Source organism: Candoia aspera, chromosome 7, assembly GCF_035149785.1.
Source record: "Candoia aspera isolate rCanAsp1 chromosome 7, rCanAsp1.hap2, whole genome shotgun sequence".
NCBI classification, from domain to species: domain Eukaryota; kingdom Metazoa; phylum Chordata; class Lepidosauria; order Squamata; family Boidae; genus Candoia; species Candoia aspera.
In genome coordinates this window covers 569,025-594,291 of record NC_086159.1, presented here as the reverse complement: position 1 = coordinate 594,291, position 25,267 = coordinate 569,025, and the positions used below count along the sequence as shown (strand labels likewise).

General features: G+C 58.7%; 2 protein-coding genes across 2 annotated transcripts in view; one reads left to right on the top strand and one right to left on the bottom strand.

Moving 5' to 3' along the window:
- Positions 1-1,009: 1,009 nt before the first annotated feature.
- The window catches only part of SND1 (staphylococcal nuclease and tudor domain containing 1), a 140,139-nt gene continuing 115,881 nt past the window's right edge, over positions 1,010-25,267 (bottom strand). The window contains exons 17-24 of the mRNA XM_063308830.1: positions 6,007-6,195; positions 4,202-4,343; positions 3,674-3,797; positions 2,841-2,910; positions 2,351-2,464; positions 1,630-1,833; positions 1,474-1,518; positions 1,010-1,347 (exon numbers count right to left, since the gene is read on the bottom strand). Coding sequence (XP_063164900.1) covers positions 1,282-1,347; positions 1,474-1,518; positions 1,630-1,833; positions 2,351-2,464; positions 2,841-2,910; positions 3,674-3,797; positions 4,202-4,343; positions 6,007-6,195 — 954 coding nt within the window. The 3' untranslated portion in view covers positions 1,010-1,281. The remainder of the gene's footprint in view (positions 1,348-1,473; positions 1,519-1,629; positions 1,834-2,350; positions 2,465-2,840; positions 2,911-3,673; positions 3,798-4,201; positions 4,344-6,006; positions 6,196-25,267) is intronic.
- LRRC4 (leucine rich repeat containing 4) lies at positions 15,042-17,196 on the top strand. The gene has a single exon (XM_063308676.1). The coding sequence runs from the start codon at positions 15,143-15,145 to the stop codon at positions 17,108-17,110; it is 1,968 nt and encodes a 655-aa protein (XP_063164746.1). The 5' UTR covers positions 15,042-15,142; the 3' UTR covers positions 17,111-17,196.

The following is a 25,267-nucleotide window of genomic DNA, read 5'->3' as shown; positions in this document are numbered from 1 at the left end:
ACCATCCACCTGTGTAGAAGAAAGTCACTTCTAACCCTCCACATGGAGCCGGTGGGAGGAAAGATGGAAAAAGTCTGAACTTTTCTCCTAATAAACAAGCTCATCTTCAGTTCCCTGCAGCTGCTGAGACTCTTCCATGATGGGTCCTTAGCCGTGCATACCCAAACGTTCCTAGATTTCTGCTTGCTCCTCTAATTAGTTCCTGGGAGAAGTCCGACTGCAGATCTGGATGTGGACGCTTGCAGAGGAGCAGCCTGGCCCCTTTCCTGTGGGTGACACCCCCTCGAAAGGAAGGAGCCACACTACAGCACAGGGTTCTGCTGAAGCACCCTGGCCCCCGTGCCACCGGTCCTACTGGACCTGGGTGTGCACCAGCCCCACTCTGGAGGGAGGTAAAAGCACAAGTCCACCCCACACACTAAGCCCTTGGTTAACTGGACCATGGTTTATGAACTAACCTAACTGGCTGGGTTCCCACAACAGGTATAAACTGGTTACTGAATTTATCCATTTTCTGGGCTCGTACAATACTTTCAACCATAGAGCAGCTGAACAGGATGTATCCATACACCAGGCCAAATGACCATCCCCCAAACTAACCATGGTTAAAAATAAATCCAGCAGAGTTGAGTGCAGCTGCTGTGTTTCCCCTCCTGTGTGGCCAAGTGTTTATGGGGCAGAAAAACTGGCAAGAGTGACCTAGTTTTTGTCTCTGGCTGGCCAGGGTGGGGGTGGGGGTGGGGTGGGGGGTGAATTTAGCCCCAGGCAGCCTGCAGTTATTAACACTGGTCCTCTTTTTCCCAGGGCAGGCTGGGTTACACTGCTCCCACAACGCGCACACCCAGCCCAAGGCTCAGCTGAGCAATCCCAGCCAGGAGCAAAGGGCCATCAAGCCCCAAACTGGCCAACTCAATCAAGCGGTGTGTATGTGCATGTGCCGTGTGTGCGTAGGGAACCTGCAAACCCCTTGCCCCCTCGCCCCTCCACAGCCCAAAAGATGCCACCTGACCCAGCTTCTCACTACTTTTATTTGCTTCCAAAGCTTGACGTAAATCATCTTTCCCGCTGGCCCGCAAGGAGGCCAGGCGTAGCTTCTGGTGGCAAGGTGGGGCAGGGGTGGTCTGAGAACTTCTCCCCTGCTTGGCAGGGTCTGCTCCCCTGGAAGTCAGAGTGCCTCCCCCACCCCTGCAGGCATCAGGCTCCAGACGCAGGACAGAGGCTGTGGCTCAGGGGGAGATGGGGGAGCATGGCGGGGGCCCAGAGGGCTGGCGGGATTGTCGCTCAGCGGCTGTAGCCAAATTCGTCGGCATCGTCGGCGCGGAAGTCTCCGTAACGCCACAGGTTCAGCTGGAAGGAGAAGAGAGGTGGGATAAGCCCCCTGCCTGCTCTGGGGTCCTGGGGGCTAAGAGCTTTCTTTCCGCTCCCCCCTGTGGCACAGGGTGTGTGTGGGGGGAGACCTGCTGGCTCGCTTACTCGGGCACTCTTGGCAGCCTCCTGCGCATTCAGGTATTCAGTGATCTGCAAGAAAGAAGAGACAGCGTCAGAGCCCACCGCTGGACCCCCAGACCCAGGGCTTCCATGACCCCTCTTTCCCTGCCCAGGCCAGTGTTGCCACCCATGGGGGCTCACCACTTTCTGGAACTGCTTCTCCTTCCGTGGCTCCACCATGACCAGCCCTGTCTTCACCAGTCCCAGGCCCACATCGGCCTTGGAGTCAGCAAACTGCAGTGTGACGTGGGCACAGCTGGGCCCCGTGTACTCCACATTCAGCAGGCACTGCATGTTATGGATATCCCGCACAGCGCTGTCCACAGCATCTGCTCGGGCCTCCTCCTGCAAAGAAGAAGGACCGCTGCGAGGCCAGAGCCAGGCAGCCTTGCACCGGGAAGCTCCGGGGAAGACTGGGTGCCCCAAGGGGCCAAGGGGCCTGCTAAATGGCTGGCTGGCTAGCTGCCTTCTCAGTGAGAACAGACAGCACCAGAGTGAAGCCCCCTCCAAGTCCTCTTTATTTATTTAATATGCCCTCCCAACGGATAGGCTGCTTTCCAACGGTTAACAAACAAGAACTGTCAGAGTCCAAAATGAAACTAATACACAATGAGCCACTACCCTCATAAAACTATCCAACATCACAGTGCAGCCTCACAAAGCAAGAGCATCCCAACCATAAGTGCCAAAGCAAGTAAAAGGACAGATCAAATGAAAACCCCTAAAAAGCGTGTGGGGCGTCCAGCTGCCCCCCATCGACAGACCTGCCTCCTCCCTGCTGCTCAGCTGCCATGGCTGGGCTCCCCAGGCAGGATGGCAGTCCAAGGACACCCCCTTCCCCATAAGCCTGTCTGGGACTTACATCCTGGGGCACCTGGATGAAGGCGAACTGGTATTCGGTGGCCTGGGCAGGCAGGAGACGAGTGCCAAACGCCTGTGGTAGGGCGGCCAGGCGGGTGGAGGGCAGGGTCTCCTTCTGCAGCGGGGCGGGGGGAGAAGGCTGTTAGTGGCAGCTGCAGCCCGGCTGCCTCCCCTGGGTCCATGGACCCCCATCCTCCCCTTCCTCCTAACCAGGGCCTTCTGCAATCCTCTCCAGCAACAGGGGGATGTTCTCTGCCCCAGCTCAGCCCTGAGGGGCAGCCAAAGAGGCAGAGATTCCAGCTCCAGAAGCCTTTGCTGCCTCCCAGAGGCTTCCTTCTGCCCTACGGAGCCTGCCCACCATCTCCTCAGCCCCCAACCCTGTGGTCGTCCTAGATGGCCAGCTTCCTGTGCTCGGAGCATCTGGAGCCCGCTTTGTGCCCGGGACTCTGGGAAGAGCAGGGCCTGCCGTGTGTCCCCCAGGCCCCACTCACGTTGCCATAGTCGATGTAGAAGACGTGCACCTTGCCCGCAGACTCCGCTTTCTCCACCCGTGCCCGGTACCTGGGGGGCAAAGAAGGGACAGCTGCCATCACCCCTGCCAGCCATGCATACATCCTGCCCTGTGCACAGGCACGGGGAGAAGGGGAGGCAGGGAGAGGGAGGGAAGGGCTTCTGTCTCCTCCAAGCTCCACGGTGGGCCATGACTGCTCCTGGGCCGCTCCAAGGGACCAGTGCTGGCTGGCACAGGCAATGCCCCACCACAGCCAAACTCGGGGCATCCAAGGCCAAACCCTGCCTGCTTCTGCTTTCCACATCCAGGGGCCATCCCACCTCTGGGTCCATGGAGCCTGGGTGTCCCGCCGGCTCCTCCTTCACAAGGAGTCTCCCTTTCCGAGGCCACCCACTTGACACCTCTTCCAGGGATTGGCTCCAATCCCTGCTTCGGCTTCTTCTTCTGGCCACTCATGGATCACCCCTTAGAAATCCTGAGGCTGCCCCTTCCTCCCCGACACTGGACATCCCAACCTTCCCAGACTCCTCAGGCCTGGCCAAGCCCAGGCCCCTCTCCTTCTTGCGACAAGCTAGAAGCAGGACGGGGGGCAGACCCGTCCCCAGTGGGCGCTGGAGCACCAGTCACTAGGCCAGAACCCCAGGGCCACTGAGCCTCTGGGGGGGGATCCAAGGCTTCTGACGAGGGGAGGTGTCCCGGTACTGGTGGTCCTGGCATAAGGGCAGGGATGATGGCCAAGAGGTTTCACTTCTTGCCATGCGGGGGGGGGGGGAGGAAGGGGCTCCGGATGACCCAAGGGATCCCTCCAGATACCATTCTCCATCAACAAATTTGGCGATGCAGAAGTCCCCACGGCGTGGCGTGTAGGCCCCCTCCACAGGGGGGCAGGCAGCAATCTCGCCCCGCATGCTCTCCATCAGCTTCTCCAGCTGTGTCCCTGCCAAGGGGGAGGAAGAGCAAGTCAGGACAGCTGCTCGGGACAGCTGCCTCCCCTCCACGTTAGCCTAGCTCTCCACTGGCCACCATGTCCATCTCTGCTTCCTGGGGGTTCTGAGCCTTCATCTGACCCGTGTCCTCCCTCTTGCTCCCCTGGCACCACCCGCCCCCTTGTGCACCCCAGCTGTGTCTTCTCCTGCCCGCCGGGGCCCTCGAGGAAGGGGAAGGGAGGGGCCCAGGTGCCGCTTCCCCCAGCCTCAACTGGCCTGGCTCCCTCGAAGGACAGCCCCGCCCTGCAGCTCTCCTCCTCCCCTCCCCTCCCAGCACACCTCTTTGTGTGTCTCTGTCCTGCCTAACCAGGCGTGGGGCAGGAGGCCAGCCCAACTCACCTCGGCCTGCCCTTACCTGTCTCCACATCCTGCACATAGAAGTGGAGGTCGTCTGTGACCTCTGTGACAAAGACGGGCTTGTAGTTGGCCGTGCGCTCCTTCTCCTCTGCCGTGGTCACCACGTCTTCCACAGGGGGCTCTTCGTACTGGGACCACACCTGGTGGGGAGGGAGGCAAGGGGGTCAGTGGGGTAATGCGGCAGCACCCACTGGAGGAGATCAAGGCGGTGTGGCCCCCCCACCCCCCATGCCAGCCCAGGCCGCAGAGCCGAGCCTTCCACACGGGAGCAGCATGGCAAAGGGGTGGGGTGGGGATATCATTCCATAGGGCAGGAGCCATCAGTGAGAAGACAATGCTTGCTAGGTCCCGTAAGGTAACACTGCTTCAGTAACGGATCTGGAGCGTGCCCACTTTCACTTGTCCCCTGAAACGAGGGCCCCAAACATGGCTGTTCTGGAAGGCCTTTCGGGCAAACAATAGCCATGGGTGCCCTGTCGATGGCTACTTTAATTTCAGCCATTCCTTGCTATTCAAATGGAAACGAAATTATGGATTCTGTGATTCAATTGGTTTTAATACTGACTTGCAACTGTTTGATTCTGGCAATGCTGTAAGCTGCCCAACTTGCAGGCAGTAGAGAGACAAACTCCCCCCCTTTCCTCTCTTTGGCTGGCCCATCTTCTCTCCTCCATGGGCTTATTGTCCTGCTGCCCCTCCCCCTGCCTACGTCAAAAATTCCCCACCTGCCCTGTGACCTGGGCACTTTTGACCAGCCCCTCCTTTCTCCCAGGACAGAATTGGCCTGCATCTGCAGCACAGATGGGTCTTTCCTTCTTCCCGGAGGAAGGCAAACGAGGCCCGCCCACTGCCTGCAGGTTGTGAAAGCAGCCCCCCGTCTCCAAGTCCTGATGAACCGCAACAGAGGGACCCTGGCTTGGCCCTCCTGTTTCCTTTCCCTGTTTCTTCACTTGGTGACCTTCAAGATCTCAAAGGGGCTCTTCAAGATGATTCTAGGGCAGAATCTCCTCCAAAGGGGGGCAGGGAGAAGTGCAACCATCTAGCCATAACATTTTCTGAGGAAGGTCCCAGCACTATCCAAGCTCATCTTGCTGGGTCTCCTCTGGCCTGGCCTGTGTGCCAGTTGGAAGAGGAGGTGCCTCTTCCATGGAAGGACAGGAGAGAGGACCTTGCCAGGAGCAGGAGCAGCACAGCCATGGGAAAACTCTGCACATGCAGGGCGGAGGGAGTGTCTAGAAGAACCAAGCACCGTGGGGAAGATGGTCCAGATCAGAAGCCAGGAAGACGAGCCCCACGCAGAGGGCCAGAAAATACATCCGATGCTTCCAATGAGGATTTGGATGAGCTGGCATGGCAGTCCCTTCTCCTTGGGCCGGGGGGGGGGGGGGAGGCCACAGCAGAGGTCAAAGCGTGCAGGTGAAGGTGGCCATCGCTCCCTGGTTTGTAGGGCTGCTGCTTGGCCCCTTCCTTGGGTGTTCCCTGGCAGGCAGAAGATCTAGGACAGTGAGCCCCAGACTCTAAGACCTGCCAGGGGGGCAAAGAGGGTGCCGCCACCATGGCTGCTCTGCTTCTGAGCACGCAGGGCAGCCTTGTGCAAGGCTGGATCCCCCAATTCCCCGTGGGGCACCAGAGCTTGGGGCGGGGGGCACCTGGGAGGTCGACTTCATGCTTTCCCCTTGCTGTTCAACACCAACGCCAAGCCAAGCCCCCCGCCCCACTAACCCAGCCCCGCTCTGAGCAGCACCAGGGCTGGAAGGTCCCTCCAGAACCGCCCCCGCGCACCCCCTGGTGCCCAGCTGGTACCCTTTCCTTCTTCTGCTTGGCGGCGGCCTCGGCGACCATCAGAGGCTTGCAGTAGTTGCTGCGCTCCGCTGTGAAGTGCACCTTGGAGAGGCCCTGCTCCACCAGCGCCACTGAGAGGTTGACCCCATCAATGTGCAGCCACCCGATGAAGTTCCCAGCTTTGTCCATGCTCTCCACCTCCACGTCCACCTGCAGCCAGGACACAGTGGCCAGGATGGGTTTGTGCGGGAGGCGCACTCAAAAAGGGCAACACCACTCCCCAGAGGTTGCTGGGGCCACACCCAATTCCCTGGGGGTGGGGGGGGGGAGAAGGCTGCTGCCACCCCTCCCCCACAACCACTCCTGGGCCCATTGCAGATCTGCATGTCCTCTGATGGCTCCACTCCGGCAGGGGTGACTTTGCTCAGGGCTTCACATGGAAATCAATGGTGAGCAGCAGGCAGAGGCAACGGGGGGGGGGGGGGGCTGCAACTGAGGGCATGGGCACTTGGCTGAGGAGGCTGCAGAAGTGCTGCTCCTCCAACACGGCTGCCCCTACTAGGCAGCCAGCTGAGGCCATGGGCATCTGTGCAGCAGCCTTTCCGAAGGCCACCACACCCTCACCGCATTTTGGCTGCCAGCCTTCCAACCTGCCTCCAGTTTCCTGGACAGTTGAGGTCTGGCTGATCCCTGTGTGGAGGAGGCATCCCTGGATGACCCCAGGGGCAGCTATGCCTTCCAATCTGCACACCTCCCTTCACAGCGGACAAGTGGGCAACGGCAGGCACCACGGGCACCATCCCTGGCCGCCAGGGTGGGAGCGTGAAGCCTCTGAAAAAGAGCCATTCTGAAAGCCACCTTAGCTGGGCAGAGAAGTTTCAACCAGGCCCCATCTACCCAGAGGGGTTGCAGGCCCTCCACACTTAGCACGAGGGCAGCTGTCACCCATCCAGGCAGCACTCTGGAAGGGAAGGCAAGAGGGGTGCCAGGGCTGTGGGCAAAAGGGCGGCCGCCTGGGAGACCGTGGAGGTGTGGTGCGGCAGGCTCGCTCCTGGGCCATAAAACTCCACCCTTGTGACTACAAACGCTTGTATTCATTTCAGCTGTTTCAAGCTCGATTAAGCAATAAAGTGAATGTCTAAATATCCAGGAATTTGATGAGGTTTGCAACAAGTGTAGGCCCGGCTGAGGGAGGGGGAGAGGGAGAAAGCCCCCGCCAAGCTGCCTCGGGGTCAGCCTGGGGCTACCAGGCAGGGCAGCAGGCAGGCTGAATCTCCAGAAGGTGCCAGGGTCTCTGTGAGGCCACCTGTTCCTCCTGTTGCCAAGCTCAGCCCTGAGAATGAGTGCCAGCTTGGTGCCCAGCTATGGCAATTGTGCCTTCTCTGCAGTAGCTCCCGCCCTTTGGAACATCCTTCCCCAAAGGTGAGAGAGGCCCCCTCACTCCTGGACTTTCGAAAAAGGTTAAAGACCTGGTTTTGCCAGCAGGCTTGGAAGGGGAGGGGGAATAGCCACACCCGGGAATGGCTAGCGCCCTAGAGTGATTTTTGATGGATCTATTACACTCACGGACTAAGAACTCTCAGCCATTTAGATTCCATTATATTTCTATTGTTATTGTATTTATTGTATCTGGAATTGTTCTGAATTTTAATTTTGTTTTTATTGTAAACCGCCCAGAGTCCCTCCTTGGGGGGACATGGGTGGTGATAAAGTTAAATAAATAAGTAAATAGGAGGCAGAGAACAAAGGCGGGGAGGGAGGGATCAGGCTCTGCTGCTTCCCCCACCCCTGGTTCCTCCGGAGCCCGGCAGGCCTGTTCAGAGGAGCAACAGCCCTGTCACCCACAGGGTGGCTGCAGGTTCAGATGGCCTCTAATGCAGGGCCAACTGCCCTTTCCGGCATTTTGGGGGAGATGGGTGGTAATTAAATTTGAATGAACGAATGAATAAATAAATAAATAAATACAAGGAAAACGAGGGGGTGCTCTTTATGGTCTCAATGTGCTGAAAGAACCTGCCCCCGGGTGCTCAGTTGGACGGCTGTGGTCCCAGCTTGTCCCAAGACCAAGCGGTTGGGAAGCCGCAGGGGTGGGATGAAATGCTCAGACCCCTTCGGACCCCCGCAGTGCTGCTTCTACCACACAACACAGGGAGGAAGCAGAACCGTTTCCTCCAGCCCCCGGCCAATCAGGAAAACAAGAGCCCATGCCAGGACTGCTTTTGGCGGGTGCAACCAGGGTCAAAATCCACTTTTCTTTGGGGTATCAGCAGCACCCATCTGGGCTGAGGATACTCCCCACTCCCCCTGTGCATGGGCCCATTCCCCCTTCTCCCCACCACAGCCTTTTCCAAAGGGGGAGCCTGTATTAATGGCTGTGCAATTGGATGCTTCCCTGCACCTCTTCCAGACACGGTCTCACTTGCCAGCTGTGGCCCCAAAAGACCAGCCCCAGGCCCAGTTGCCCATTCATCCGCACCCGCTCGCTGCTCCCAAGCCCTGTCTGTTTTGCCTTTTGGGTGCCCCTCAACTGCAGACAGGCTTTTCATGCAAAGTGAAGCATTTCACAAAGAAACTGGTTCTGGTCAGGGCTAGGGGAGTGCAGGCTATTTGCTCCACCCCCTTTCTAATGCCTTCCCCCTTGCTCAACCAGGGAGATGCTTGCCGGTGCACTGTCCCTGCCCTCCCTGCAGGATGGGGCAAGGAGGGCCCGGTGCAGAGCAGGTACCCTGCAAGACGAATCTCTGGGCATTGTCTCTTTAGGGACAAGGCAGCTCAAGGTGGCAACAAGTGGAGCCCTTGCAGAGCCAGCAGCTGCCCTGGTGGTGGGCAATGGCCCCAGCTGACCCTTGCCTGCTTCCAAGGGCCCTGCAGGGACTGACACTCGGCTGGCCCTTCCGTGCATGCTCCAGTGCCAATTCCAAACCACCCAGCTGGAAAAAGGGCCTGCCTCATGCTGTTAGGATGCTGGAACGAAAGGGCTCCCCCTCAGGCTGGCCAAGGGATCGGGACTGGCTGTACAAACCAGAGGGCCAAGAAAGCCCCCCACCTGCTCCCCTCTGGCCTCCCCGACCACCAGGCCTGGGAGGGCAGCGGGAGCTCGAGTACTCAGAGGCATGTGGCACCCATCGCAAGAGCTATGGGTGGCAGCAAAGGGGGTGGGGGCTGCCCATTAAGGGGTCCAGCATCACCTCTCCGGCATCTTTTCTGTGGCCCCCCCTTTGGGCACTTAATGCAGCACCAGTGGCGAGGCCTTGCGGCCCCCATCGGTCCTTTTGCCAATCTACCCAGCGCCCTTGTGTCAAAGCAGACAATGGGAGCACCCCCTCCCTCCCCAGGATTCCTTCCAGATCATCTGGCTTTATTAGCGGCACCAGAACTGGGAAGACCCAAGCATCCTCCGGGAGTCATGGTTTGACTCACTTGCCTGCAGTCCTCCGGTGGGGGGAGGGGGGGCTGTCCGGGGCTCCAGTCTCCCAACCCAAATCCTGCCATTCTGCCAGAGTGGACCAAGGGCGGCTCCAGAGAGTCAGCCTGGGCCCCTTTCTTTTCATTTAAGGACAGAAGACAGGGAGCCAAGGAACAACCAGGACACCAACTATGCCAAGTCAGTGCCCCAATTCTACCACGCCCTCCAAATAGGACATCCCCCTTCCCTTGACCAGTTTCTGCCTGCGGCCTGGAGGCCCCCGGCCTGCAGACTTGATGGAGAAGTGGCAGCAGCAGCAGCGAGGGCAGAGAAGCTCAAGCCTCCGCAGACCCCACATCCATGCTGGCAAGACTGCCCTAGGACCCAGAACTGCTTAAAACCATTTATAGTAAAAGGGAAACACTCCCTGGTAATGCCAAACCACAGAGAAGCAGTGCATTGCTCCTTCACGCAGGATCCAGGCAGGCCTTCCAAATGAGGGGTGCGGCTGGCTCAGGGCCTGACCACAGCCTCCCCACATGGTCCTCTGCCTCCACCTGCAAGCTGGCCGGTTGCATCAGCCTCTCTCCCAGGACAGTGTAACTGCTGAGAGTCGGGGTGCAAAATGTGCCAGACCTGCTAAGCCAACCCATAAGCGGCCAGGGCTCCCATCAAAGGGGACCGCCTGCTCCCCCAGAGAGGCTGGCGAGTGGCACTTGCAGGGAAGGCCAGTGCCAGCCCAGTGAGAGGGGAGCCTCGGGGGCCTTTCCCCATGCTCAGGGAGGGGCTGAGCAGCCTTTCCAAAGGAGCCTCCCTTCCAAGGCTGCTCCAGAGTGACAAGTGCCCGCCTGAGCAAGCGCTGAAGCGGAGGGTCTCCTCTGCCAGAGGATGCCCAGCCGTCATGGGATTCAGCCCAACGGAAGGCAGATGACAGATTCTTCCTGCCAGTTTCTCTCCAACCTATCAGGCAGTTATCTTATCAGGACAGGCCTGACAGCTAAGAAGCCGTCCAGGTTGCCGATCAGGCTCAGGCAAGCAGATGAGGAGATAACACTAGGCTTTAGGGGAGAGACGCTCTGGAAAGACTGACAGAAGTGCCACCCAAGCAGGCTCGGCAGTAGAAGGGAGATGTAAGGCCAAGCTCAGCATTTTCGCCCCAAATGTGTGGGTCATTCCTCAGCAGGCAGAGGATCAGAAGACACAAGGGAAGGCTAATGCAGACGACTGGACCCTTCTGCCCTCCTGCCCCCAGAAGAAGGGCGGCTGTGGCCGACTACCCAGCCAGCTGTGGGGAGAATCTGGGGGGCCTCAAGTGGCTGGAACCAACTGGCCAAGCGGAGAACAGGGAGGAAGCAACCAATGGGCTCAAAACGAGAAGGACCCTCTGCCTGCCACAGACAACTTACAGCACCTCAGTGGGGAGCAATCATTACAGCTGCCCATAAATTTGCCCAGCTTCTAGTAGGTCAGGATAAAAGGTCATCCTTCAGTATTTCTGAAATGCCTTTCAATTAGGAAGAAATGCCAGCTGGCCTCTGTGGAGGCACTGGGCCTGTGTGCCCACGTTCACCCCTCGCCCAGTTGCAGAGCATTGATGCCTCCGCACTATGCCTCCTCCAGAGAAGCATGTCAGGCGGACAGGCTGGCAGCTGCTCACCCACTGTGACTGTGGACCTGGCTGCCACCAGGAAGAGGCCACGTTCCCAGGGTGGCAATGGCTGGAGAATGGCCAGCAGCTCAGCCACCTTCTAAAACATCCCTGATGTGGGGCCACCTTGAAGGTGCTTTGCAAGAAAGAGAGACCACAAAATGTGGCAGCGAGAAATTGGTTTTCCAAGGCCAGTTGTGCCACTTCCTCAGCAGAATTCAGAGTGCGACGGGTGGTGCCGGCTATGGCCATCAGAAGCTCCACACGGCTTCCCCCAGGATCCATCGGTCTACTCAGTGCCTAGAAAGAGATCCTGTGCAGGTGGGCAGGGTCCTCCGTAGAAATGAGCCTTCCCAGGGCCACCCCCAACTAGCAGCTGGCAGGCCTGTTCCTCTGACATTTCCTGGCGTTAAACTGGTTTAACCTTTCGGTTTGATTTTATAAATGTTTATGTTGCATTTTTAATTGTGGCTTTGAATGCTACCTCCATTTTTCATGCTATGTTTAGCTATCACTTGCCACCAAGAGTTTTTTAAGAAGGAAAGAAGAATAGACCTATTTTAAAAGCACTTTGCAAAAGTGAACACTGGCATCCAAACCCAAGGTGGATGAAGAGTTCAGTGAAAATGTTGACACCCTGCACAGCTGCTCTGGGAAAAAAAATTCCTGCAGGAGGATCATTTAAAATAAAACTGCTCATGCCATCACGACTCTGGTGGGACCTCTGGACTCCACCTCAGGCAGGATGGGGCGGGATGGAAAAGATGCAGAAAAACGGTGCAATGCCTCCTCGGGGGCGGGGTTGGGGGAGAGATGTTCACAACCTGGAGCCTTTCACTTTGGAGGAAAGGAGGGGAAGCCAGGGAGGGGAAGGGAAGGGCCAGGCAAAAGCAGGGGGCAGTGCCAGGCCAAACTAAGGGTTTCTAGCCCTGGGCCTCCCAGCCGCCCCTGTTGGGAACCAAGTCTGGCAAACCCCAGATACCGCCAAGGGCAAAGTCACATCCGTCAGGCAGTGCCAGCCAAGCGACGGAGGAAGCAGGCGCCCTGCAAGCCCCCAGGATGAGGGCAGTGCCACAGGAGCAGCACTGGAATCCCTGCTGAGGCCGAGCAGGTAGGCGAGGGGTGGCCCTCCTGCCGAGGGGAAGAAAGCGGCTGAAGGGAGAGCAGGGAACTTGAATTTCAGAAAGCAGCCTGGATTAGCCATGCTTGGGTAACTCTAACTCTAACCCCGTGGCTCATGCGGGCGGCAAGAGCGAGGGAGACCAGTCAGGCAGAAGGATGGGGCGAAGCCTGGCGTCTGGGCTGCTCTGTGGGCTGCTGGCAAGGAGACCTGGCAGAGCTTTCTGTTGGGCCCTCCAGGCCGGCCAGCCATTGCCTCCCACAGCTGCTTGCGCAGGACTCCAGAGGGCGACACACCCAGCTCAGAGGGGCCCAGCCCCGCTCCGTGGACAGCCAGACCCCCCGGGCTCCCTTTGCCCTATGACACTTCCTTGGGCAGCCTCTCTGGACCCCAAGCCCTCTCCCTCCCCGCCCCCAGGCTCTCAAGACACGCTGGCCCCTTCCCCCCCACGGAGGTTTCCGGAGACATCCATTCTGCACCTTTTCACTCCCCATTTTCGCAAGGCCAGGAAAATGCTGCCTCCCTCCAGACATTGATGGGCAGGGCAGGGCTTGGTGAAATGGGGGCCACACAAGCTGTTTTTATGGTTTTCTAGCATTTAATCCAGGTTTATAGACTGGCTTGAGATCCAGAGCACCAATCCTCTTTCAGCTTCCCATGAGAGCAGTGTCAAGTTTTATCCTGTCAACTTCCATAGTCTAGACTTTTAAAGGTAACAGGAGAACAGTTTTATGAATGTTCTTTCTCATAACTCACAGCAGCTTTTTTATTTTAAGCTCTTTTCTTTGACTGGGTTACTCATGATTTCTTAAATTTCTAAGTGTCATTTTATGGCAGAAAAGAGGGGTGCAAATCCAATAAATAACCACACGCTTCTATTCAGAAGGCAGAAAAGCTACTTGGATTGTGAAGCAGCGGGTCCCTGAAACATGCGCTCCCTTAAACTGAGACCACTGGCATAAAGAGGAATCGTGGATGGGTGAAGAGCACTTTGCACATGCTTGGGAGCCCATTCGGCACAGCCAAAAGGCCGTGGGTGTCTGGAAGCCACAGACCTTGCTGGTATCTCTCTGCCCCCTCCCCCCCAGGCAGCAGATTCCACTCTTGGCAAACAACCCACTGGTGGCGGCCTCTTGTTTTCCCAAGAGCCTGGATGCAGCTGGATGTCCCCAAAAGCTGAAAACTAGAGGGTGAAGCAGGGAGTTCCCTGCAGGCCCCCTTCTGCTATGGCTCACCGTCTAGAGTGACCCTAACCAGAGAGAGGCTTCCTAGGGGCCGCACTTAAGCCACCCCCCGCATACTCTTCCCACCAGCTCCCAGGGCCGGCCTCTGCAACCCCCCGTGGGCTGAGAGGCTGAGGGCAACCCCCCCACTCCACAGGCAGGCACAGGACTCTCACCCTACCCTTGTGCTCAGAGCAACAGCCAGCGCACCTCCTGCAACCCCTCCCTGGTCCCCTGAGCTTGTAGCAGGCGGCCATCCTGGCCCAGGCCCCTTGGGCCTCTGATCTCCTTTCTCCTTCCCAGCCCCACCCCCCCAAAGAGAGAAGCCTCCACCTCCCCTGTGCCCAGGCAGGCTCTGCACCAAGGAGAGCCATGATTCCTTTCTAGGATGGCACAGGGTGGCAAGAATTTAGTGCCAACCTAGGAGCTGCTACCTACAAGGGATGGTGCCAGCGGGGCAACACCTCCATCTGCAGGGCACTGGCGCAAGCTCCTGCCCACCACCCCAAAGCCTAGACGGCGCCAGCAGGGCTGCATCAGGGCGGGGGTAGGGGGCAGAAGCCATGGACTGGGTGTCCGGCCATGGGCTCTCAGAGGGGCCTGGGAAGCGGCCGCGCCCCTCCGCGATCAGCAGCTTTCCCCACCGGTCGGGTGGGCGGGCGGGCGGCCGGCCGGCCTGGGCCGCCTCCTCCCCCGCTCGCGCCGCCGAGGGGCCGCTCCGCTCAACTGAGGGCTGCGTGGCTGGCCGCCTTCCCCGCTGAGCCCGGAGGGAGGCGGCGAGGCGAGGGGCGGCGTTGCTAGCGCCGAGCGAAGCCAGCCGCTCGCCCGCCCGCCCGCCCGCCTGACGCGGCTGCCCTGCCTGCCGAGAACACGATGCGTCAGCAGCAGCAGCAGCAGCAGCAGCATCGGCCGCGGCGGCGGCGGCGCGGCGGCGGCGGAGTGAAGGACAAAAGGATGCGAGAGCCGCCCAGGCGGCTGCTACCTGCGCCAGCCCCGGGAGCCGAGAGGGGGGCCGCTGCTAGTCGGAGCACCGGGTTAGGATGGTCCGGGGCTGTGCCGCTGCTGCTGCTGCTGCCGCCGCCGCCGCCCCCGCTCGCCCGCCCCCGCCTCCCGCACCCGTCGCCGGGATCCGCTGAAAGCTGCAGGCGCGGCGGGCTGCAGGTGCCGCAGCTCCCGACCGCCGGGCCCCGGGGAGCAGCCCGCCGACTCGCCCAGGACTCCCGCTCGCCACCCCTCGCCGCCGCCGCCGCCGGCCGACCCCACCCGCCCTAGGCGCTGCGCCCCGCCGGGCAGGGAGCGAGGCGCGGGCGAGAGGGAGCCGCCGCCGCGCCGGCCATGGAGCAGCGTCCCCCGCAGCGCCCCCACCGCCATCGCCGCCGCCATCGCCGCCGCCAGCCCTTGTCCCGCCGCCCAAGGACGCGCCCGCAAAGCGTCGGCGCCGCTCGCTCGGGCGCGAAGCACGGAGTGCCGCGGAGCCAGGCCGCCCCGCCAGCCCTTCGGGAGGCCTGACTCGGCCCGCGGGCGACCCGCCACCTCCGCCGGCCGGCCGGCCAGCCAGCCAGCCAGCCCTCGCCCGCCGGCCGGCCGCTGCCCCCCTGCCCCGCTCTCCCTCCCCCCTCCCTCCCTCCGCCCTCGATGGAGAAAGGCAGCAGCGGCGGCGGCGGCTCCGGGCTCCAGCCGGGCTAGGACGGGAGGGCGGCTGGCCCCGCCGGTGGCTCCGAGTCCCCGACGATGGTGGAGAATGCTCGCGGCGCCGCACCATGAAGCTCCTGCGGCAGGCTCCCCCGCAGCACGCCCGGAACGCCGCCCCGCTCGCCTGCCTAGCCTACCTCGTGGCGCAAGCGTGGCTGCTGGCGTGCGCCCTGGCGGCAAGGCCCGGGCCGCAGAGCTGCCCCTCCGTCTGCTCCTGCAGTAACCAGCTCAGCAAGGTCGTGTGCACCCGCCGGGGGCTGGCCGAGGTACCGCCGGGCATCCCCTCGGGCACCCGCTACCTGAACCTGATGGAGAACAGCATCAAGGTGATCCAGGCGGACACCTTCCGCCACCTGCACCACCTGGAGGTGCTCCAGCTGGGACGCAACGCCATCCGGCAGATCGAGGTGGGGGCCTTCAACGGGCTGGCCAGCCTGAACACACTGGAGCTCTTCGACAACTGGCTGACGGTAGTGCCCAGTGGGGCCTTTGAGTACCTGTCCAAGCTGCGGGAGCTCTGGCTGCGCAACAACCCCATCGAGAGCCTCTCGTCCTATGCCTTCAACCGGGTCCCCTCCCTTATGCGCCTGGACCTGGGCGAGCTGAAGAAACTCAAGTACATCTCTGAGGGGGCCTTCGAGGGGCTCTACAACCTGAAGTACCTGAACCTTGGCATGTGCGGCATCCGCGAGATGCCCAACCTCTCCCCTCTGGTGGGCCTGGAGGAGCTGGAGATGTCTGGCAACAACTTCCCCGCCATCCAGCCGGGGGCCTTCCGCGGACTGCGGTCACTTAAGAAGCTGTGGATCATGAGCGCCCAGATCGGCCTGATCGAGCGGAACGCCTTCGACGACCTCACGGCCCTGGTGGAGCTCAACCTGGCCCACAACAACCTCACCTCCCTACCCCACGACCTCTTTGCACCGCTGAGGTACCTGGTGGAGCTGCATTTGCACCACAACCCCTGGCACTGCGACTGCGACATCCTGTGGCTGTCTTGGTGGCTGCGGGAGTACATCCCCACCAACTCCTCTTGCTGTGGGCGCTGCCATGCCCCCACGCACATGCGGGGCAGGTTCCTGGTGGAGGTCGACCAGACGGCCTTCCAGTGCTCGGCTCCTTTCATCATGGACGCCCCTCGGGATCTTAACATCTCCGAAGGGAGGGTGGCTGAGCTCAAGTGCCGGACCCCGGCCATGTCCTCCGTGCGGTGGCTGCTGCCCAACGGGACGGTGCTAAGCCACGCCTCCAGCCACCCCCGGATCTCCGTCCTTAACGACGGCACCCTGAACTTTTCACAGGTTCTCCTCACGGACACGGGGATCTACACGTGCATGGTCACCAATGTGGCGGGGAACTCCAACGCCTCGGCCTACCTCAACGTGAGCACGGCTGAACTCAACACTTCCAACTACAGCTTCTTCACCACGGTCACTGTGGAGACCACGGAGACGTCGCCCGAAAACATCTTCCCCAAGTTTACGAAGCCGGTGCCAACAACATCCACGGGCTACCGGCCAGCCTACACCACCACCACCACCGTGCTCGTCCAGACTACCAGGATGCCCCGGCAGGATGCCACCTTGGACAGCAACGACAAGATGCAGACCAGCCTGGATGAGGTGATGAAGACCACCAAGATCATCATTGGATGTTTCGTGGCTGTGACCCTCCTGGCAGCAGCCATGTTGATAGTCTTCTACAAACTTCGCAAGCGTCACCAGCAGAGGAGTACTGTGGGGGCCGCCAGGACTGTGGAAATCATACAGGTGGATGAAGACCTCCCGGCCTCGGCGGCGGCGGCGGCAGCCACCACTGCCACCACCACGCCTTCGACCACGTCAGGCATGTCAGGTGAGGGGGCAGTTGTGCTGCCTGCTATTCATGACCACTACAACGCTTACAAACCCTCCCACGGGGCCCACTGGACAGAGAACTGTTTGGGGAACTCAGTGCACCCCACGGTCACGACTATTGCTGAACCTTATATAATACAAACCCACCCCAAGGAGAAAGTGCAGGAAACTCAGATCTGACTCCTTCCCTCACCCCCGCCATTATTAAAAAAAATGCAATAGGATGCACAAACAGAAAGAATCAACTTTCATACCCGGAGGGCAGGTGGGCAATTTCCCCCCTTGTATGTGCTTCTATATTAAGTCCTGGGCTGAAAGAAGAAGCAGATTATATTAAAAAGTAAAGAAAAGCCTATTTTCTAACTTGTTAGCTGTATTAAAAAGGAAGCGTAACTACAGACTCCCTCCCACCCCCAAGAGAACAGAGGCACAAATTCCCATTGTGAGTTTTGGAATCAGACCTATTTAAAGCAAAAACATAAACGGCCTCGCTCCAAAAGGCAGTGGCGAAGATAAAAAAGAAAATTTCAAAATCAAGGGACAGCTGAGGGTGGGATTTGTCCTTTTTAGAAGATGTTACTTAGAATGCAGTAAAAACAAACCCGTTTCTATAGAGACACTCTTTTCTTAAAGCCTTGGAAAAAAGCGGTCTCCATATTTACAGTTATCTTATTTCAAAAGAAAAAAGGGGGGGTGGGAGGGTGGAAAGGTGCACCAAGGGTTTGTACTGTGCCAAAATGTTACAAATGCAATAAAAAGGTCATTTTTATTTATTTCGTTTTTTAAAGACAGTTATCAGAAGGGAATTAAATACTTGTATCAAATTGCAAAAAAAAATTAAACCAGCAAGATTAAGTGCTCTGTCCTCTCTCAGTGAGGATCATGGCGGGGGGTGGGGGGAGTTTGCACAGTCCTGAGAAAACAGGATGGGATGGGGGGGGGAGGGCTGCTTGTTTGCTCCCCTTCCCTCCGGATGGAAAAAAGAGCCGCTGCTTTGCGCCCAGGCCAGCCACTGGTTCTCCCTCTGCACCACATTCCTGCAGTCCTGTTTAACCCTCTATGCGCAGGGCCTGGTGCACAAACCATTTTTGGCTGGGAGAGGAGCAGGAGGATGCCCCCCCACAAGACCTAGCTGCCAGGGAAGCGAGTCCGGTGGGCACCCTGACTTAAAATCCCCGGTTCCCCTCCTTTCCCCCCTGCCATCCCCCCCTCCTCCTTCCAGCTGCTACTGTTCAGCCCCTCCCATCTGTCAGAGGGCGGGGGGGGGGGCTGAGCAGGGCACAAGCCCTCTCTGTCTGCTCCCCCATGGGGGGGGGTTGCCTGGCCCACTCTCCTCACATCCTCTTGCGGGGAGGGACGAAATCTGCCTCCTGTGCTATGAAAACCCCTTTTTGTTCTCAGGACTCGTGGCGTGGAAGGAAGGGGGGATCAGGGCCATCTAAACAGAGGGGCAGGCGGAGGGAGAGGACACCGGTTCAAAAGCCAGAATAGTCTAACTGTAACTCTGAGACAACTGTATTTTTGTATTTTAATAAATATTGTTGAAGTTTTTAAGAATACAATGTCCCTAAACGATTACCTTGAACACCAGCAGCAGGGGATGGGGGTGGAAGCAGCCCCAACCCCAAAGATTTGGGGCCCAGAAACTGCCCCATTAGGCTGAAAGGCAGAGAACCTTGTCTTTGCAGGCTGGGGACAGGGCAGGTGGACAGGACCCCTTCCAGCTGCATTCCAGTTAAAGAATGGATGTCAAGGAACCTTTCCTGAAATTCAATAAAACTCTCCCGAATGCTCGAGTCCTCCACTTGCCTTCCGTATATTGCAAGTGCAGGTGCAGTGGCTGGGGAGGGAGGGGGGGAGAAGATCCCCAAAGGCCCCTCCAGGGAGAGGAAGCAGCCCCTCTCGATGCCCACCAGCCAGAGCAAAGTAGTCACCCTTGGGACTCCCTGAGAGAGGGGGCTCTGGCTGTAGGGTACAGCCCCTTCCCGCTGACCTTGAGGCTTGGTGCTGAAGTGGTCCCTTCATGGGGAGGGCCTCCCCCCCAGCAGCTGTGTTTGGCCACTCATCCAGGCACCTGAAGTCTGCTCAGGACAGACCCCCAACGGGACGGGGCCTCTGGATGGCCTCTTAGTTAGGCCCCAGTGATGATGCTGCAGGTGCAGCCCAAGATGAAAATGTTTCCACACCAGCCAGCTGGATGGGACAGGACAGGATGGGACAGGGTGGGGAAAGAGCAGGAAACCCAGAGGGCTGCTTCCCAAAGTACTCAGACCTTTGGGCGCCCCATTTCAAGGATTCAACTGTCATTTTGGCCGGGTGGAAGGCAGGCTTGCTGGCCCACGAGAGCAAGGCCACAGGTCCATGGAAGGACCCAACCCTTCAAAACCTCCAGCGGCCCCCGCCTCTGCAGCTGCCACCTCCTCCTGGCATGGCCCACCAGCTTTGCCAGGCTCTGGAGAAAGGCCCCGCTTGGCCAAAGCCAGGAGGCCCGGCTCCATGGCGAGAGGAATGGCCAGGCCTCCGCTCTCCCTCAGGTTCTGCTCAGGGGTTGGGTCCGCTGGATAAGGTTGGGGGCCACCCAGAAGGCCCAGGGGTCCTTCACCAACTTGGCCCTCCGAGAACTGCAGGAGCCCAGCGAGGAAGGTGCCATTCTGGTTTTGTCTGTAGCACCCCCATTGGGCAACCTTCCCCTTGTGAGGTCCCAGCTTGGCATATGCTCCCCCACTGTGCCGGCTGACATGCCTGCCCATAGCCTGCGAAGAAGGAAGGGCCGGAAGGGATGAGGCCGAGCAAGCACCACGCCAGCTCTTTCCCCCCCTCCGAAAGCTGACTCTGCAGCTGACTGCTGGGGCCGGGGGGGGGGGGAGGGGGCCCAGCTGCCACAGCATCCATCTCAGTGGCTGCCGCTCTGAGGAAGAAGCTGCTGCTGGGCATCTGGGCAGCCGCGCAGGAGGCAGAGAGGGGAGACCACTCTCTGGCCAGTGGGGCCAGGGCCAGGACAGGCTGCTTTGGGGCAGTCCAAGGACAAGAACACACCCCTCCCCTCTCCCCACCATGAAAGGCGCTGGGTCAACATCCTGGGTCTTCCATTGGGCTCAGGAGCTTGTGTGGATGGAGAGAAGTGAACAGGTGGGCAAAGGTGGGGGGGCACGCTGGTTCCCCACCACCAGCCCTGCCCCGGGGACCAGTTCTGCTCCTCCTGGCGGGCTTTCTCTGGGCTCCCAAATGGTTCATTGTCCCAAAAAAACCCAGAGCAAAATGATAACATCACAACAAACATCAAAATCATTAATAATAATTATAATCAGCACCACTGAAAGAGTAAAACAAACGAGGCAAAGATAAAACTAGTCGCGCTCCAGATTAGCAGCTAGCACGTTCAAACAGGCAATTAAGCCACTGCAATTAGTTCAGAACTAAGGGACGACTCTGCGGGAGGTGCTGGTTCCCCAGGAGGTGTCCCACTGCGCAGGTTCCTCACTGCACCCCACATGTCAATCCAAAGGAGGGGCCACGGCAGCTTGGAGGAAGAGGGAACACCCCCATCCCGCTGGGGCTGCTCCGGGCAAAGGGAGCTGAGGGACCCCCAGAAACCCCTGCCTCCCAACTAGCCCAGGCTGCTCCAGCTTTTGCAGCCCTCTGGGGAGCCTCAGCGAGCAGGGTGCCAGATCCTGGGCCTGGCCAGCTGGGCCGCAGCTCCTGCTCTTGGGGGAGCCCCTCTTCTCCCGCCCCACCAGGCGCCTCGGCCCTTCCCCCAAAAGCAGGGGCTCCTGCCCAGGAGACGGCGAGGGTCGCAGCCCAGCCTCGGCCCCCTCCCACCACACTGTCATGGGGAAAGCAAGAGGGGCCAGACCCTGAAAGCTCTTCCCTCCCACTGCCCGGCTCACACAGCGGCAGGCAGGGAAGTATGAGATGATCTTTAGACTTTGATCTCCTGTTTTTAATCTCCGTATTTTATGGTGTTCGGGGGCTGTATTTTTTAAACATCCCTATCACTGAGACATCGCTTCAGAATTTACTGTTGACAGACCCTCGGAGAGTCCCTGCAGAGCAGGACTGATGCTCGAGCCCCCGGGTATCTGGACATGAGCAGCGAGGCCGACAGACCCCAGCGTGCAAAGGCTTAAGAGCCGCATTCCCTGTCCCCCAAGAGGTGCATTTGGCGCAGACTCGGACTCAAATGCACTTGGAGGAGGCTCTGAAGCACCAGTGTGAGAAAAGGGGGCTGGGGAGAAGGAGGACCTTAAAGCAGAACACACACACACACACACACACACCTGCCAATGTTTCTGGGAAGGTCAGGGCATCAGCAGCTGTAGGTCCTGTGAGTCCAGCCTTGTCCAAGTTCTAAGTATACTGAGATGCCAAGCCACAGGTGGTGCCAACCCCTCACCCAGACAGAGCGGTGGCTCTGCTCCTCTGCCTTCTGGGATCACTGCTGCCCCTCCTCCCCGCCCAGAGGGCCAACAGCAGAGCGGCCCCAGGGTCTCCAGGACTGAGTGAAATAAAGGAAGCCTCAGGTGCTGGGGGTGAGCGAGGGAGCAGCTGCCAAGCAGGCCTGCATGCCCAAACCACCCCACAGCACAAGAGCTGCAACCAGCCACCCAACTGGGAAAGCTCCCAGGCAGGCTGCGGAGGAGGTCCCTGCCCATCCCGGGACGGTCTTGGAACGAGGAGGCCCCTCTAGCAGTCAATAGGCTTCAGAAAAGGGTAAATGTCCTGGCCCCCAGGGCACGGCGGGCCACCCCAGCCCCGCATTCTCTTCAGCAGGCCCGCCCTTGTTCAATGGGCCTTTGGCAGCCAAGCTCCAGAGAGAAGCTTGGGGATGCTCTGCACCCCGAGGAAGCCAAGGGGGGAAGTGGCCAGAATTGCAGCTGAGCCCCATTTCTGGGACAGACCGGCTGCGGCAGAAGGGGGAGTGCAGCGAAGGAAGGAGGAAGACAGGAAGTCTGTGCTCAGGGATGCGCCACAGGCTCGGCTAGGCTAAAGTGAGGTTGGTGCCTTATGGCTGGACACAGGCTACTCCCTTATACCATGATAGCAAGCATGCATTTGTAGCCTACTGTAGGAACATGGCAGTTACAGCTTGTTAACCCAGGTCTAGGAGGTTGTGGGAATCCACAAGGGGTGGTGGTTTCAGACAATAGGCAACATCTGTCCATCAACCTAATATGCTATACCCAAACAAACAAACAAACCAAACCCCACAGTGTTTTAATATGGACGCACACATGCATGGTCCTCCTGCTGGGGATAAGCAACGTGGAGAGCACGAAGCAGGGAGACGGATTAAAGGCACGGCATAAGAAAAGAGCCCCAGCCATGTGGTGCTACGCGGTCCTCCGTATCTGGCCTTGTACTTTAACTTCCCTGCCTGTGTCTTCAGAGGATCTCGTTACCTTTACAGAGGAACCTTCTGGGTCCCCCCTTCTCGACCATCACCCTCCCTCCCCAGAGCTGGGGGACAGCTTTGTCCTCCGGCATTCTGTTTTTGGCCAAACACTGCAGTGCGTTTCTTTCCTACTGGTGACTCGGTCCCCTATTCGGTTTGTGTTCCTTCCTCACCCGTCTGTTCTTTGGCCTCCCTCCTCTGGTTTCACCAGCACCCTTAAGGACCCCTTCCCACTTCAGTTAGCATACTATTCCCTTTCTCCTGGCGTGCCCAGCCCTCTCTCCCCTAGAACAAGAGGGCAGAGAAGCTAGCTCACAGACGGCCATTTCTCTTGCATTTGCCACAACAGATGCCATGCTACCCACAACCGTTCTACCCTCATTGGCACATCTCAGAATTTTGCCATCCACTCTCTGCCTTTGGTGAACATTCTTCTGGAGGATGCAAATCCATCTATTTGCATTACTTTTTCATCACTTTATTTATAACTTGCAATTCTTCAACCCACTTTCTCTGTCTGACACCCCCCCATGGTCTTTAATTTCCAGGCCTGCTGAAAAAAACAGGATGGAGTAAGAGGCCAATCCTGACAACCCTTTGCAGGCAGGGGGTGTTGGGACAAAGGGGGCCGGAAAGCTGGTCTTCTCTTCCTTTAGGGCCTTAAAGGTGATGCGAGAGCCTCAGGACCAAACATGCCAGGTCACAAGCTCCCCAACCACACTCCAGCCTTGCTCAGAAGCCCACCAGATGCCTCTGGCAATGCGGCCTTCCCCTTCTCCCCTTGGTTCTCTTCCAACCCAGAGGTTTATCCAGCCCCGTTTTTAAAGCCATCCACATCGACTGTGGAAGATGGAGCAGGATCTCTGTTGGGTTGAGCTCCTAAAGGAAAGGCAGGATATCAATCACCACCACCACCCCGGTTCTGATCTTGATTTTTTATTTTGCAAATAAGGTCTCTTCTGCACTTTCCCCCAAGTGTAGCAACGAGGATTGCACACATTATTCCTGATGCAGCTGCACAAAGGCAATACTGGAGTTTTATTTCCAACCGTTACCTTGATGGTCCCTCGCGTGGATTTGCCTTTTTCGCTGCTGCCCTCCATGCATGGACCTACGGCCCCAAGCTGCCTTTCGCGATTGGCTAGAGCTAGCTCAGGCTCCGTAAGGGACTTTCTGGCATTAGGGAGGCCCCAACATGTGTCCCATACACTTATCTAAACGGAACTGCATTTGCCATTTGGGAGACCGTCCGCCCAGTCTGCAGACCCTTCCGGAGTTCCCCACCACCACTTCTGATTCTCGCCCCTGAAAAGCTGGGCACCCCCTGCAGTCTCACTGATTCCCACATCAAAATCATTTCTGAACGTTAAGGAGCGCCAACCCTTGAGGAGTTCGCGTCTTCCCTCCACTGAGAAAAAAGCTCATTTATTTCCACTGCTGCTCTTCCAACCAGCTATCAACCCATTTAAAAATGTCACCCCTCTTAGCCCAATTCCATGAAACCTAGGCAAACTCCTTTGAGAAGGAACTTTTGCGAAGTGACCCTGTGAAGCAGCTTGGTCTACGAGGAACTTCCTGCCCGCGAGAGCCATTGGGCAGTGGGACAGCTGCCTCCCGGTGTGGCCAGCACGCCACCCCAGCAGGTTGCCAACTGAAAGTTGGGCAGCCATTTAACTGGGATGGAACAGGATTCCTGCCCTGGGTAGGGGGGTGGACTAGGAGTCCTCCAGTGACCCTTCCCACCCGTGGATTCTATCATTCTGTCTGGCCCAGTCACCCTGAGACTTTTCGTGGCAAAGGATCAGAAAACCACCCATCTACTTCTGGCTCCCTGGCTTTTAACACCAGCCAGCAACCCATGAAAGACCAACTCCTCTTACTGCAGCACTGCTAGGTTTCTCCAAGAGCCTCTGATGAGCCATTTTGTCAAAGGTTTGCAAAAGTGTGCAACACCGGGAGGGTGTTCCTCTGAGCGCCGCCTCATTTTCCTCGGATTATCATTTCTACCCTTTTGCTGCAAACATTACAATGACTACCCTATGATTTACCAGGTCTCCAATAGGTTCCTTCTAAAAATAGCCTTGCCTACTGCAAATTCAGCCACTTGGTCTATTTGTGGCAACACTTAAGCATTTGAAGCCAGCTGAAGGAGGCTTCAAGTTTTTGGCTGGGGCAGGGGGTGAAGGCTGAGCCCACAAGGCAGCCCAGGGAGGGGGCTTGAGGCTTGCGGCCCCCGCCTGGGAAAGGTCCCATCCCCAAGCCTTCCGAGGAGAGCCGCTCTGCACCAGCCCCTTGCCCAGGATACGAGAGTGCGCTTGCGACCCCGGGCCCTCGAAGCACACCCGGCCAGCATTGCTCGGAGACGGAGGCTGGCCCCCAAGTCCCGCTCTCCATTGGAAGCCGCTCCCGAGCTGAGCGGAAGGGCCAAGTTCGCCCCAAACGCTCAACCTTAAACCTGGCACTGTGAAGGGCGGGGATAACCGGGAGGAATTGCTCGGGCCACTTTATCGATGGTCTGTTCTTGCAGCTGGGGCTGCAGCAGGATTTCACCTCTGCCGGTGAGTACCCCGGAAATCCCAAGCCAGGCACTGGCACCCCCCTTCCACGCTTTAACATGGCCCCTGGGACATTAGACAAAAAAATCATGGAGCGGGCAGAGCACCAGCCTTCCCTGCCTTTGGTGACTGACGAAAAGCAGGGGGCTTAGTCAAACGAAGCCCCGTGCAGGGAAACGCGGCTTGGCTTGCTTGGGACGCCACGAGCAGGTTGTGATGGGGAAGGGCTTGGCAGGGAGGTGGCCTTGGCACCCTGACCACCCTCCACTGGACTCAGGGAAGGGAGGTGCAACCCACTAGCCTTCGTGGGCCCGTGACTGGCTTGGCACCGGCTGTATGGGGGCAAGGCACCATGATTCGGGGAGAGACCAGGGCAAACAGTGGCAGCAA

Bases quoted from the DNA above. Each gene is read 5' to 3' on its own strand.
- LRRC4 (XM_063308676.1), top strand. From the start codon at position 15,143: ATGAAGCTCCTGCGGCAGGCTCCCCCGCAGCACGCCCGGAACGCCGCC.